This window comes from Capricornis sumatraensis, chromosome 1 (assembly GCF_032405125.1).
Source record: "Capricornis sumatraensis isolate serow.1 chromosome 1, serow.2, whole genome shotgun sequence".
NCBI lineage: Eukaryota > Metazoa > Chordata > Mammalia > Artiodactyla > Bovidae > Capricornis > Capricornis sumatraensis.
In genome coordinates this window covers 78,599,755-78,614,252 of record NC_091069.1, presented here as the reverse complement: position 1 = coordinate 78,614,252, position 14,498 = coordinate 78,599,755, and the positions used below count along the sequence as shown (strand labels likewise).

The window sequence follows — 14,498 nt, the reverse complement described above, 5'->3', positions numbered from 1 at the left end:
AGGAAAGGAAATGCAAGCAAAAAATATTATACTGAGCCAAGCTGTCCTTCAAGTATCAAGGACAAAGGAAACAATTGTGACTGTGTCATAAAGTCAGAGAATACAGGTGAATCTCAGAGATACTGCAAATTCAGTTTCAGACTACTACAATAAAGCAACTATCACAATCAAGCAAGTCATATTTTTTGGTTACCCAGTGCATATAAAAGTTATATTATACTGTAGTCTAGGTAAACAATACAATATGTCTAAAAAAAATGTAATTTAAAAGCAGCTATCATCAAAAAGAACACAAATAACAAATGCCGGCGAGGATATGGAAAAGGGAACCCTGTACACAGCTGCTGGGAATGTAAACTGGTGCAGCCACTGGGGAAAAGAGTATGGAAGTTTCTCAAAAAACTAAGAGTAGAACTGTCATATGACCCCACAATTCCACTCCTGAGTGTATATCCAAAACAAAAACACTAACTCAGAAAGACACGTGCACTGCAATGTTCAAAGCCAAATTATTTACAATTGCCAGGAAATGGAAGCAATTTAAGTGTCCTTCAACAGAAGAATGGATAAAGAAGATGTGGTATATATCAACACCACACACACAGCCATACAAAAGAACAAAATTTTTGTCATATGCAACAACATGGATGAACAGGGAGGGTATTATGCTAAGAAATAAGATAGAGAAGAAAAATATTATATGATATCACTTATATGTGGAAGATAAAAATACAACAAATTACAAAATACAGCAAAAAAAAGATTCGCAGATATAGAGAACAAACTAGTGTACCAGTGGGGTGGTGAGGGAACGGGGGAGAGGAAAAGATAGAGGAAGGGGATTAAGAGGTACAAACTAGGGACTTCCCTGGTGGTCTAGTAGTTAAGAATTCACCTGCCAAAGCAGGGTACGTGGGTTCAACTCCTGGTCCAGGAGGATCCCACGTGCCATGGAGCAACTAAGTCTGTGTGCACAGCTACTGAGCTAGGGCTCTAGAGCCCATCCTCCACAACAAGAGAAGTCACCACAGTGAGAAGTCCTTACACCACAACAAAGAGTAGCTCCTGCTCTCTACTATTAGAGAAAGCCTACATGCCACAACAAAGATCCAGGGCAGTCAAAAAAAATGAAATAAAAATAGACAATTTTTTTTTAAAAAAGGGTTACAAACTACTATGTATAAAATAAGCTACAAGGATATACTGTACAACACAGGGAATATAACCAATATTTTATAATGACTATAAATGGAGCATAAACCTTTAAAATTTGTGAATTGATATATGTAACCTGCAATTTATATAAAATTGTACAACTATACTTCAATAAATATTTTTTAAAAATGTTAAATACTTCATTGCTAAATAATATTAATTCTCATCTGAACCTTCAGCAAGTCATACTCTTTTTGTTAGTGGAGGGTCTTACCTCAGTGTTGATGGCTGCTGAATGATCTGGATGGTGGCTGCAGAAGACTGGGGTGGCTATGGCAATTTCTTAAAATAAGACAACAATGAAGTTTGCCACATCAATTGATCCTTCCTTTCAGGAGCAATTTCTCTGTAACAGGCAAATGCTGACAGCATTTTACCCACAGTAGAACCTGGAATCAATCCCCTCAAAACCTGACACTGCTTTCTCAACAAAGCTGAGGTAACATTCTATTAATAAATCATCTGTTGCCATCTGAACAATCTTTCCAACATCTGTACCAGGAGCAGATTCCATCTCACAGAAACATCTTTCTTTGCTCATCCATAAAAAGTAATTCCTCGTCCATTAGTTAAGTAACAAGATGATAACAATTCTTTCACATCTTTAGGCTCTACTTCTAATTCTAGCTTTCTTGCTATTTCTATCATAGCTTCAGTTATTTCCTTCACTGAAATCTTGAACCCTTAAAAGTCACCCATAAAGACTGAAATCAACTTCTTCCAAATTCCTATTAACATTGATATCATCTCTCTTCCCACGAATCACAAATGGTCTTAATGGCATCTAGAATGGTGAATCCTTTCTTGACGTTCAGTCGCTCAGTTGTGTCCAACTCTTTGAGACCCCATGGACTGCAGCACTTCAGGCTTCCCTGTCCTTCACCATCTCCTGGATCTTGCTCAAACTCATGTCCATCGAGTCAGTGATGCCATCCAACCATCTCATCCTCTGTTTGTTGTCTCCTTCTCCTCCTGCCTTTTATCTTTCTCAGCATCAGGGTCTTTTCCAGCTCTTCACATCAGGTGGCCAAAATAGTACTGAAGCTTCAGCTTCAGCATCAGTCCTTACAATGAATATTCAGGGTTGATTTCCTTAGGATTGACTGGTTTGATCTCCTTGCAGTCCAAGGGACTCTCAAGAGTCTTCTCCAACACCACAATACAAAAGCATCAAGTCTTCAGTGCTCAGCCTTCTTTGCGGTCCAACTCTCACATTCATACATGACTACTGGAAAAACCATAGCTTTGATTAGATGGACCTTTGTCAGCAAAGTGATGTCTCTGCTTTTTAATATGCTATCTAGGTTTGTCATAGCTTTTCTTCCAAGGACCAAGCGTCTTCTAATTTCATGGCTCCAGTCACTGTCTGCAGTGATTTTGGAGCCCCCCAAAATAAAGTCTGTCACTGTTTCCATTGTTTTCCCAACTATTTGCCATGAAGTGATGGGACCAGATGCCATGATCTTCATTTTTTTAATCTTTGCCCAAATCCATTAGAGGATTTTCTATAACACCTATAGTCTTCTGAAATGCATTTCATAAATAACAAGACTTGATAATCAAAATTACTGCTTGCAGAGTGGATGCTGCATTAGCAGGCATGAAAACAACATTAATCTCATTGTACATCTCCATCAGAACTCTTGGGTGACCAGGTGCATTGTGAATGAGCAATAATATTTTGAAAGGCACCTTTATTCCTGAGCAGTAGAACTCAACTGTAGGCTTAAAGTATTCAGCAAACCATGTTGTAAGCAGATGTGCTGTTATCCTGGCTTTCTTTGTTGTTCCATTTATAGAGCATTGGCTTCAATTTCAAGTCACCAGCTGCATTAGTCGCTAACAAGAGAGACCGTATCCTTTGAAGCTTTGAAGCCAGGCATTTTTTCCTCTCTAGCTATGAAAGTCCTAGATGGCATCTTCCTCAAGTATAAGGCTGTTTCTTGTCTATAATGAAAATCTGTTGCTTATTGTAGCTACCTTCATTAATTATCTTAGTTAGAGTTTCTGGATAACTTGTTGCAGCTTCTACATTAGCATGTGCTGTTTCACCTTTTTTTTTTTTCTTTTTTTGGTTGAGTTGAATAGCACACAAGGTCTTATTTCACCAACCAGGGACTGAATCTGTGCCCCCTGCAGTGGAAGCATGGAGTCCTAACCACTGCACCACCAGGGAAGTCCCCACTTTGCACTTTTAAGTTATGAAGATTGCTTCTTTCCTTAAATCTTCTTTTCATGAACCAACCTCTGCTAGTTTCAAACTTATCTTCTGCAGCCTCCTCAACTTTCAGTCTTCACAGAGTTAAAGGTAGCTTGGCCCATGCTCTGGATTAGGCTTTGACTTAAGGAAGTGTTACTGCTGCTTTGATCTTCTATCTAGACTACTGAAAATTTCTTGATATCATCAAAAGGCTGCTTTACTTTCTTATCATTCTTTGTTCCCTAGAGTAGCACTTTCAGTTTCCTTCAAGAATGTATCCTTTGCATTCACAACTTGGCTGCCTATTTGGCACAAGAGGCTAGACAGTGGCCTATCTCAGCTTTTGGCTTGTTTTTCTCACTAAACGTAATCATTTCTAGTTTTTGATTTAAAGTGAGAGATGTGCAACTCCTCCTTTCATTTGAACACTTAGGGGCCACTGTAGAATAATTATAAATGGCCTAATGTCAATATTATTATATCTCAGGAAATAGTGAGGTCCAAGGAAGAGACAGAAAGGGAGACAGCTGATTGGTGGAGCAGTCAGAACACACATGGTACTTATCAGTTCAGTTTTCTGTCTTATACAGGTGTGGTTGTGGCACCCCAAAACAATTACAATAGTAACATCCAAGATCACAGATCACTATAACAACATTTAGATTTTTTTGAAACATTGTGAGAATTATGAAAATGTAACATAAGAGACGTAAAATCAGCAAATGTTGGAAACTGGTGCCAACAGACTTGTATGACACACAGTTGTCACAAACCTTCAATCCATAAACTAGGCAGTATTGGCAAAGCATAATAAAGCAAAGCACTATGGAATAAGGTATGCCTGTACTATACACATAAAATCTTCTTGAGAAAACATTAATGTAAGAGCAGAGGCCAGCAAACTATGGCCCATGGACCAAATCCAATCCAACATCTGTTTTCACATACAGAATTTTGTTTAAAACACACTATGCTCATTCACTTATGTATTATCTATGACTGCTTGCATGCTACAATGGCAGTTGTGAATTTGCAGGAAGAGCCATCTAGCCCACCAAGTCTAAAATATTTTCTCTCCGGTCATTTACAGAAAAGTTTTGCCAACTCCATACTAGACTAGAGAATGAGCTTCAGTCAGCTAAAGGAAGACTAGAAATTTTTAGCAAAAGAACTAAGGGCAAGCATTTCATATAATTGAAAAGTTAATATTAAAACAAGGGTGGAATCAATTTTCATTAAGAAAATACAAGTTGCAATCCTGATGTCAAAGTAGACTTCAAACTAAAAAAATTAAACAAGATAACACTTTATAAGGCTAAAGTCACATGCTGGTTTTAGAACAGAACAGGGGAATACATGCTGTTAAATGTGGTATCACCAAAGTGGCAGAGGAGGAAATTCTAAAATCCAAACCTCTACAGAAGTAACAAGCTAGCATAAAACTGTCAGATTCAATTTTTTCTTAACTCTGAAATCTAATGAAAATCTTACAACAACCAGAGGAACACAAAAAGAAGAAAACTTATAACAAACTGAACTGAACTGAAAAGAAGAAAGAAGCTGCAGAATTTTGGTAAAACAGCACTTTTAACGTACCCACTTACCATCCTCCACTCTCCAGTTCAACAGTGGTGGTACCGATAACAGCCTACTTTTCTGGTGCAGGTTGCTAGTACTAGAGGGAGCAATATGGACCTTATTCTCAAAAAATTGTGATTATGTGTTTTGATCTGTTTCATGCTTCCTGAGGGTTTGGCTCAAGGACTTGCCTTTGTTTCGCCTGTCTCAGAGCTTCCCCAAGACATATGTCATTTCCTGGGTGGTATCTGTCCAAAATATTTAAAGGCAATGTGTTAGCTGCAGTCTCAAAGGTAAAGGAACACTTGGGGATAAGGAATTATAATTAGAGCAACATCAGACAGACCAGAAAACTGGGAAAGGAAGAAGCCAGTAAATGAGACACTTGAGGGAAAGAGGCTTTTTTAAATGTCTGCATATTTTAGGGAATCTTAGAGGTCATGTGTCTTGTCTAGCACTCAGCACCAGACAAGACACTTGGTCTGAGAAGACCTTAAAAAGTTTTCACTTCTGTCTGACCTTAGCGTTCCATGCAAAGAGGAAGTGAAGGCTAAGGTAGAGCTGTAAACACACTCACTAAATGTTGATGAATGTCCCAATGAGAGCAAATATGCAAGACTGGGAGACAGTTATTTGTTTTTGCTCCAGGGCTTAAGTAAATCTCTGTCAAGTAATCAGATGTCAACTAAGCTAAGGGACCAGAGACTTCAGTGTATTCATGATAGAGAATACAGACTACAGAAACAATTTAGAAGTCCCTAAACAAACCACAAAACAATAACAGAAATAACAACAAATGCTGGGGAGAAAGAGAACTTGATTTTCAGTGTTGACAATCAAACTCCAAGTTTTAACAACAAATTACAAGGCAGGCAAACATTCACAGGAAAAAAGAAACTAATAGAAACTGTCTCTGAGGAAGCTCAGACCTTGGCATTAATAGACACACTTTAAATTGTCTAGTCAAGGCTATGGTTTTTCCAGTAGTCATGTATGGATGTAAGAGTTGGACTATAAAGAAAGCTGAGCACTGAAGAATTAATGCTTCTGAACTGGTGGTACTGGAGAAGACTTTTGAAAGTCCCTTGGATTGCCAGGAGATCCAACCAGTCCATTCTAAAGGAGATCAGTCCTGAGTGTTCATTGGAGGGATTGATGTTGAAGCTGAAACTCCAATACTTTGGCCACGTGATGCAAAGAACTGACTTTTTGAAAACACCCTGATGCTGGGAAAGATTGAAGATGGGAGGAGAACGGGACGACAGAGGATGAGATGGTTGGATGGCATCACCGACTCGACGGACATGAATTTGGGTAAACTCTGGGAGTTGGTGATGGACAGGGAGGCCTGGAGTGCTTCAGTCCATGGGGCTGGACACAACTGAGCAAGTGAACTGAACTGAACTGAAACTGCTATAAACATGCTCAGTTAAAGGAAATCATAGACAGAGACCTAAAAGAAACCATGAGAATGTTGTCCCAACAAATACAGAATATCAATATAATCGGGAATCATAAAAAAGAACCAGACAAATTCCTGAGCAAAGAAATATAATGAATAAATGAAAAATTTACTTAAGGGTTTCAATAGTCAATTTGAACAAAGAGAATAATCAACTTGAAGATATGTCAATTGAGATTACAGTCTGAGAAGAAGAAAGAAAAGAAATGAACAGAGCCTAAGAGACTCTAAAGCATGCCAACATACATTTAACAGGAAACTCAGGAGAGAAAAGGGCTCAAAGAATATTTGAAAAAATAATGGCCATAATTTTCCCAATTTTGATGAAAAACATCTATCTATACAACCAAGAATCACAACAAACTTCAAGAAGAATAAACTTGGAGATCCACAGCAAGACAAATTATAATCAAATTGTCAAAAGTTAAAGAGAATCTTGAATGAAGCAAGAAAAGTAATTCATCATATGCAAAGGCTCAGTAAGATTAACAGCTGATTTCTCATCAAAACCATGTATGTCAGAAGATAGTGGGATGACATATTCAAAGTGCTGAAAGAAAAAACTGTCAACCAAGAATTCTACATTCACAAAAGCTGTTTTGCAAGACAAAAAAACAAAAAACCTGGAGATTGGTTGCACAATAATGTCAATATACTTAACATTACTAAACTGTACCCTTAAAAATAGTTAAGATAGTAAAGCTTATGTTATATGTATTTTATCACAACTAAAAATCAAGCTGATTTTAGAAAAGGCAAAGGAACCAGAGATCAAATTGCCAACATCTGCTGGATCATCAAAAAAACAAGAGAGTTCCAGAAAAACATCTATTTCTGCTTTCTTGACTATGCCAAAGCCTTTGACTGTGTGGATCACAATACACTGTGGAAAATTCTGAAAGAGATGGGAATACCAGACCACCTGACCTGCCTCTTGAGAAACCTGTATGCAGGTCAGGAAGCAACAGTTAGAACTGGACATGGAACAACAGACTGGTTCCAAATAGGAAAAGGAGTACATCAAGGTTGTATATTGTCACCCTGCTTATTTAACTTCTATGCAGAGTACATCATGAGAAACACTGGACTGGAAGAAACACAAGCTGGAATCAAGACTGCCGGGAGAAACAGCAATAACCTCAGATATGCAGATGACACCACCCTTATGGCAGAAAGTGAAGAGGAACTGAAAAGCCTCTTGAAGAAAGTGAAAGAGAAGAGTGAAAAAGTTGGCTTAAAGCTCAACATTCAGAAAACGAAGATCATGGCATCTGGTCCCATCACTTCATGGGAAATAGATGGGGAAACAGTAGAAACAGTGTCAGACTTTATTTTTTGGGGCTCCAAAATCACTGCAGATGGTGATTGCAGCCATGAAATTAAAAGACGCTTACTCCTTGGAAGAAAAGTTATGACCAACCTAGACAGTATATTCAAAAGCAGAGACATTACTTTACCACCTGAGGTCCGTCTAGTCAAGGCTATGGTTTTTCCTGTGGTCATGTATGGATGTGAGAGTTGGACTGTGAAGAAGGCTGAGCACCAAAGAATTGATGCGTTTGAACTGGGGTGTTGGAGAAGACTCTTGAGAGTCCCTTGGACTGCAAGGATATCCAACCAGTCCATTCTGAAGGAGATCAACCCTGGGATTTCTTTGGAAGGAATGATGCTAAAGCTGAAGCTCCAGTACTTCGGACACCTCATGCGAAGAGTTGACTCACTGGAAAAGACTCTGATGCTGGGAAGGATTGTGGGCAGGAGGAGAAGGGGACGACCCAGGATGAGATGGCTGGATGGCATCACGGACTCGATGGACATGAGTCTGGGTGAACTCCGGGAGATGATGATGGACAGGGAGGCCTGGCGTGCTGCAATTCATGGGGTCGCAAAGAGTCAGACACGACTGAGCAACTGAACTGAACTGAACTGAAGATTTTTCCAGAAAAACAAAATCTGAGGGGGTTGACCCACCCTACATGAAACATAACAGGAAGTCCTCCAGGCTGAAATAAAATCTAGATAGTAACTCAAAAGCATACAAAGAAGTAAAGAACAGTGGTAAAGATAGCTACACAGGTAAATATAAAAGTTAGTGTTACTGTATTATTGGTTTGTAAAAAAAAAATTTGTTCCACAAGTTAAAGCAACATTCCACATGTAGCTATATAACCTATAACTACAATTAGGATAAGAATTAGTAAAATGAAAAATGAGATTAAAAGATAGATATAATGACTATAATTTATATAACTAGGAGAGATTTCTCATACTTTATTCTAAATCAGGTATCTCTAATTTATATTTCAGATGGAAAGGATCCAGAATTGAGCTCATATCCAGATCAAATCTCTTCCTGGGAAGGAAAGTCTAATAAGAAAGATCACCTGCCACAGAGCCAAGGTACGTAGTGTTATACTGTTAGCTCTGCTAATAATTCTCAGTGTCATTTACTAACTTCTGTGGGTCTTGAGATTCCCGTTTGTGAAATGCAGAGGATATAAGAAAATTAGAAAAATTTATATGAAGGAAAAAAGAAAATAGCTGATTGAAAATTCTTTAAGTCCTTAGTAAAAAAAGTAATAAATGAATCTGAAGAATTATCATTATTACTATTATCAGCATGAATAAGCAGTTTCCTGATTTACCTGATGATGTTGGATGTTTCTTATATTGCATGAGAAGTTTTGATAGAGCTGAAACTTATCAATATCTTTTTCATTTACTTTTTTTGAGGACACTTTTGCCAAAGATGACTGGATATGAATATATCTATCTTGGCACCTGTTCAGATACACAAGTATTCAACCACAAGTAGTTATTAACATGTATTTCAGTAAAGAAACACATTATACAGAGAAATAAGATGAGCAAAAAACTAAACGAGAATTACCAAATAAGATTTTTTTAATATGATGCTCAAGTATAAAAATGATACTGACCCATGAAAAAAGGACTCCTCACTTATTCATGCTAGCATAGGTCTCACATATCTAGCACAGCACAAATCTATTTATGTATCAACCCAGTCCTCCTGTAAAATATCTAAATGAGTTTAGATACTACCTGCAGTTAGCCAAGAGACCAATAACTCTGGCCTAGATATCATCGTTTTCTAATCACTGAGTTAGGGAGTCAGAACCAATTAAAAGCTAAAAAAGGGAAACGATAATATGTCAGGACAGCTTCCAACGACAATTTATGAAATTGAACCAAATTTCAGCAGTATGATTACTTATAAAAACACACTTAAAAACCTGGGCAGTTCTTCTACTTCAGCTCATTTCTGTGAGGGCCACTGAGAAAACAGAAAATTTTTCTCCCTTATATCAACAAAAACCCTGATAAGCAACAGTAGTCAACTGGTTCATCTCCACCTTTGCTCTCCTCTGCACAGTTCACACAGCTAGAGATGTTGAGAGAGAGGAAGAACAGACCTCTGCAAAAACAAATCAAAACTGTCTTTCGATATACAGAAGAAAAGGAAAGACAGAGTACCTAAAAATAGGGTTTTTAAACAATGTCTTTTTTTTAGAAGGCATAAAATCCATAACCCCAAGTAGTGTCTAGGTCAAAAGGTTTTACTTTCTTATAAATTGGTGTGATAATATGGATAAGCTGCTCTCTCCATCACCTAAAATTCATTTTGAGGTCATCACATTTATCCATACCTCATATTACACATTTCCAAGGTAATCCAACCACTGGTAAATACCAGAAATGAGATATTATAAAATGAAGTACATACATCACAATTTGCTTAAAAAGCAATGCCACCCACTCTAAATAGTTATGAATTGCTCTCTAGCATACACTGCACTAGGCAGTGGTTTTTAAACCATGTTCCTCAGAGGCCTCTGCTGAGGTGCTTCAGAATAAGGAGGATGAACAGGCAGAGTTCCAGGATCCATGCCCAGAATTCAATTAAAACAACTTTACTTTTATCTGTTTCATGTACTCGGGTTCTGTTATTTGAACAAAGAATTCTGCTACTAAAAAAATTTTACAAAGTTTTAAAGTCTGAAAGTAAAGTTTTAATGAGCACTGGAATTAGCACTAACTGTGCAACCCTTAACAGCATGTGTCCACAGAGCAGAAAACTCTCCCAAAGTTACTCACAATTTCCGAATGAAGTCAAGTGTGTCTTTGTCTTTAGCAATCATGTCTGCTAAAATATGCTGCACTCCTGTTTCAATATCCTGGAGCGCTGAAAGCCCTTTAGGAGAAGGGTAAGAAGGAAAACAAAAGCAAGAACTAGAGATTGGTTTTTAAATCTATAATTAAATCACAATAAATTTTTTCCAGTCAAAATAAAACCTTAAATCGACAAATTTAAGACAGAAAAGTATCATAGCAGTGACAAGCTTCCCTCAGCATTGAAAACAAGCCTCCAAAAACAGTAATACAGGGCCTTAACATACCATATAACCTAGTGGTAAAAAAATGCAAGTCTGGAGCCAGGTGCCTGATCTAACCCTGGCTCCACCATCCACCAAATGTGTGCTGGGTAAGTTACTTGTCCTCTCTGTGCCTCAGATTCCTATAAAAATGGTAATAATAGTATCTACTTCATGAACTATTTACAAATATTAAGTGTGGTTATAGGAAATACATATTAATAGTAATATCCCAAGGTATACTACTTCATTCCAGTTATAAAAATTCTCCTTTACAAGGAATTTTATTAATATCCCAGTTTTGTTTATGAGGCATTTATTCACATTTTCAGTGACCTATTTGAAATAGGTCTCAAATCTCAAATAAGCACAAGAGTCATTACGTGGCTATTCATCTTTAAGCTGAACTGTCTACGAATGGTATGTTAAGTTCTCTCTGAGTGCTTTCAGTTTGCTAATTTACAGCAGTGTGTCTTGTATATTATGGTCCCTGCAATATCAGCTTATATACCAAGAAATCATTTGCAAGGCATTCCTTTATTTCTTTTGTCTTTATTGTTCCATTTCCATTAAAGCTTTTTCTTGCATTAAAGCTTCAATTACACTAGCACTGAGTATCATGTTTTTCTAAGAGCACAAATTTAATGAGTAACAGGTACAAAAGACAAAGAGAGCAGGAGGACAGACTTACAGAATAATTAATAAAGAGGAAATGTCTTGTTGGGTCGCAGAATGATAACTGATCTTAACTAATGATGTAATTGCATTTATTTCAAGGAAATTTGGTAACTGAAATCAATAGGTATCCTGTTTACATTTTAAGAGAATTTCCCTAGGAGGCAATTTTCAGGAACAATCTGATAGGTGGAAGGCTATGTATATAAGAACTTTGAACAGCTATGGCACATAGTAAGCAGTCAGTAGATGTCTGTTCTGTGTTAGCTTTCTTGCTAGACAGTCTTTATCCTAGAAAACTACTCACTATGCACTCATTCCTGGAGTCCAAAAGTACTTCAGAGTATCATCACTCAAAGTTTAATGAGACTACCAGGGTGAGAAGTCAGTAGTAAAGGGGGAACCTACAATGAGATCAATTAATGAGAGAGAACAGAAAGAGGAAATTATATATTTGGCGATTAAGTTTTTGAAAAGTTCACATCATTGAGGGAGATGCAGTTTGTAAACCTTATGTATTTAATGAACCATATGTAATTAAAATTATTCAAAAGCTCTAGAACAATGGATTGTATAGTCTAAGGACCCTAAAATAAAATTATATTACATACTTGCTAAAAATATAGATTCTAGACTGTGGCATTTTATTGTTTTACAAAGCATCCCAGATGATTCTGATACTCATTAAAGCTTAAAAAAAACCATTGGTAGGGAGGTACACTGAACTACCTCAGAGCCAGAGTGCTTAACAGCAGGTAGAAACATTCAGCCATTTCAAGAGCTCATCCAAATTACAAACCCCCATCTCAGTCCAACTAGGGAGAGAGAATTGGAAGAGAGTCTTGTGTGTTTTAAAAAAAGCACCTTGTCTCATCAGAGAGAATTGTTCATTGGGGCTTAATACAGCCAAGGATAACAAGAGTTCAAAAAGTTTAGCATCTCAGTAAAATCAGGAGAAAATAATGTCCAGAGAACCAGAAAATCATATCCCTTGCCTTGCAGTGCCTTGCAGTGCCACACACTCTTCAAACCTCCAAAATTAAAAAACTGGCCACTTCTCAGCTTATCTGCACTAACACCACCTCATCTTACTTACAAAGGGGTGATTAGCCACTCCTCCTTATAGAGGGATATTCTGGATCTTCTAGGATACAGTCCATTTGCAGCACAGCCTATCTTTCTTTCAGACCAATTCTTGTTGGTCTGTAGTAATTAAAAGTGCCTCCTATGTTGGGGGGGTGGTGATACTGAAATATTTGGTTTCTGAAATACTTCTTTGAGGAATGATGGGAATAAGGAAAATACTTATTTGGAAAAATAGTAAGGAACAGAGAGTGATCAAGAGGATGTATGTAGCGTAAAGAAGGAAAAGACAGAAGGGAAAAACATTCCAAGCAAACTTTGAAAAGCAATTCAAAGTTGTTTAGAATTGATTACAATACTACGTTTGTGATTAGAGTAAAAGAAAAAGGGAGAAAAGCAAACAGAAAAGTTCTGGTATGTGTGCTAGATGGGCTCTGGTATGTGTAACTGTGCTGGGCCTGACCTACCCCATTATCAGAAGTACACCTAGTACTCATCATCAGATAGTGCATGAGCATCACCCCATAGGACAAGTAAAAGATATAAGATTATCAAACATACTGAATAGGAATGTATTCAGTACCAGAGGAGGTGAAGAGTAGAAGGAAAGGAAACAGACCAGAAGATAAAAATAAAACAAACCATAAATCACTGTGCATCTAACATTTTGAAAGCTCCAACATGTATAATAAAACACACCAACACTGGGCTCAGACAGTTTCCACTGTGGCTAACCTCAATGCTTGCTTAAACAGTTGCAGCTAACATTAAAATATTAAAGTTGCAACCATTTGAAAATATAATGGGAAATACACATTAAAAATTAAACTTGAATTTTACTCATTTCAATCCATTTCTAAATTCAAATAATACAAATTTGCTTTTTCTTATTACTGCCCTTTTCAATACAGATATTAAGGTGGGTGTATTTGGGTATGAGCAGATATTCATATTTTCACAGACACACATACTCAATTCTTCCAACTGCAAATCCGTATTTGCCAGATTATTTAAAAAAAAACACAGGTTTCAGTATGCTGCTTCTCTACAGTTTAGTACATCCTGCAGATTTTGTTATCAGAGACTGCCCCCTACAGACAATCTCCCAGCCTGAAGAACAGAAGGTCAAAAAGAACTAGAATGAGAGTAGTGATCACTAGAGCATCAATCTCCCCATTCAATCCTATCAGAGCACTCCCTGAAAAGAGCCATCACTCTTACTTAAAAAGCTCTCACTTCAAGGCTCATTTTGACAATAAAACCAACACACCTTGACATGTATCATTTGTCACTTTTCTTGGGTTTTTCTTAGAAATATCTCTCCTTTACCCCTTTCCTCTTTCATCCTTTCCTGTACATGTACACACACTGAGATAAGAAGATACACTTCAGAAAAAGACAAGCATTTTACTCCTGGAGAGCAGATGTGTGGGAGTAGGACTTTCTTTTACAATTAATGTCTGTCTGAATTGTTGAAATTCTTTCTAAAGAGTAGATATGACTTTTCAATTGTAAAATTTTAATAAGTTTTTAGAAATAGGATAAAGGTTTTAAAAGAATATAGGAGTATCTGTATAATCTTGGATGCAAAGGGAATTCTTTAAAAAGAAAAAAAACCCAATTATCTTAAAAGATTAATAAAATTGAAGATAAATAAATTAACTATGATAAAACTAAGACTCTATTTACCAAAAGATAGCATAAACAAAGTGAAAAGAGAAGATACAAGTTGGGAGAAAAGATCTGTAACACACATAACTCCGAGAGAGAATATCTAAAAAATACTCACAAATTAATAAGAAAAAAGAGAAACAACACAACAGAAAAATGAGCAAAAGATAAGAACAGGCACTTTATCAAAAAAGGAAAGCTAAATGGCTAAGAAAGATAT

The 14,498-nt window shown here is 37.0% G+C and overlaps 1 protein-coding gene across 1 annotated transcript in view; it reads right to left on the bottom strand.

The window, feature by feature from the left end:
• Positions 1 to 14,498, bottom strand: part of SRBD1 (S1 RNA binding domain 1) — a 229,899-nt gene that overhangs the window by 187,174 nt on the left and 28,227 nt on the right. Inside the window, exons 8-9 of the mRNA XM_068970186.1 lie at positions 10,572 to 10,668; positions 9,101 to 9,236 (exon numbers count right to left, since the gene is read on the bottom strand). Coding sequence (XP_068826287.1) covers positions 9,101 to 9,236; positions 10,572 to 10,668 — 233 coding nt within the window. The remainder of the gene's footprint in view (positions 1 to 9,100; positions 9,237 to 10,571; positions 10,669 to 14,498) is intronic.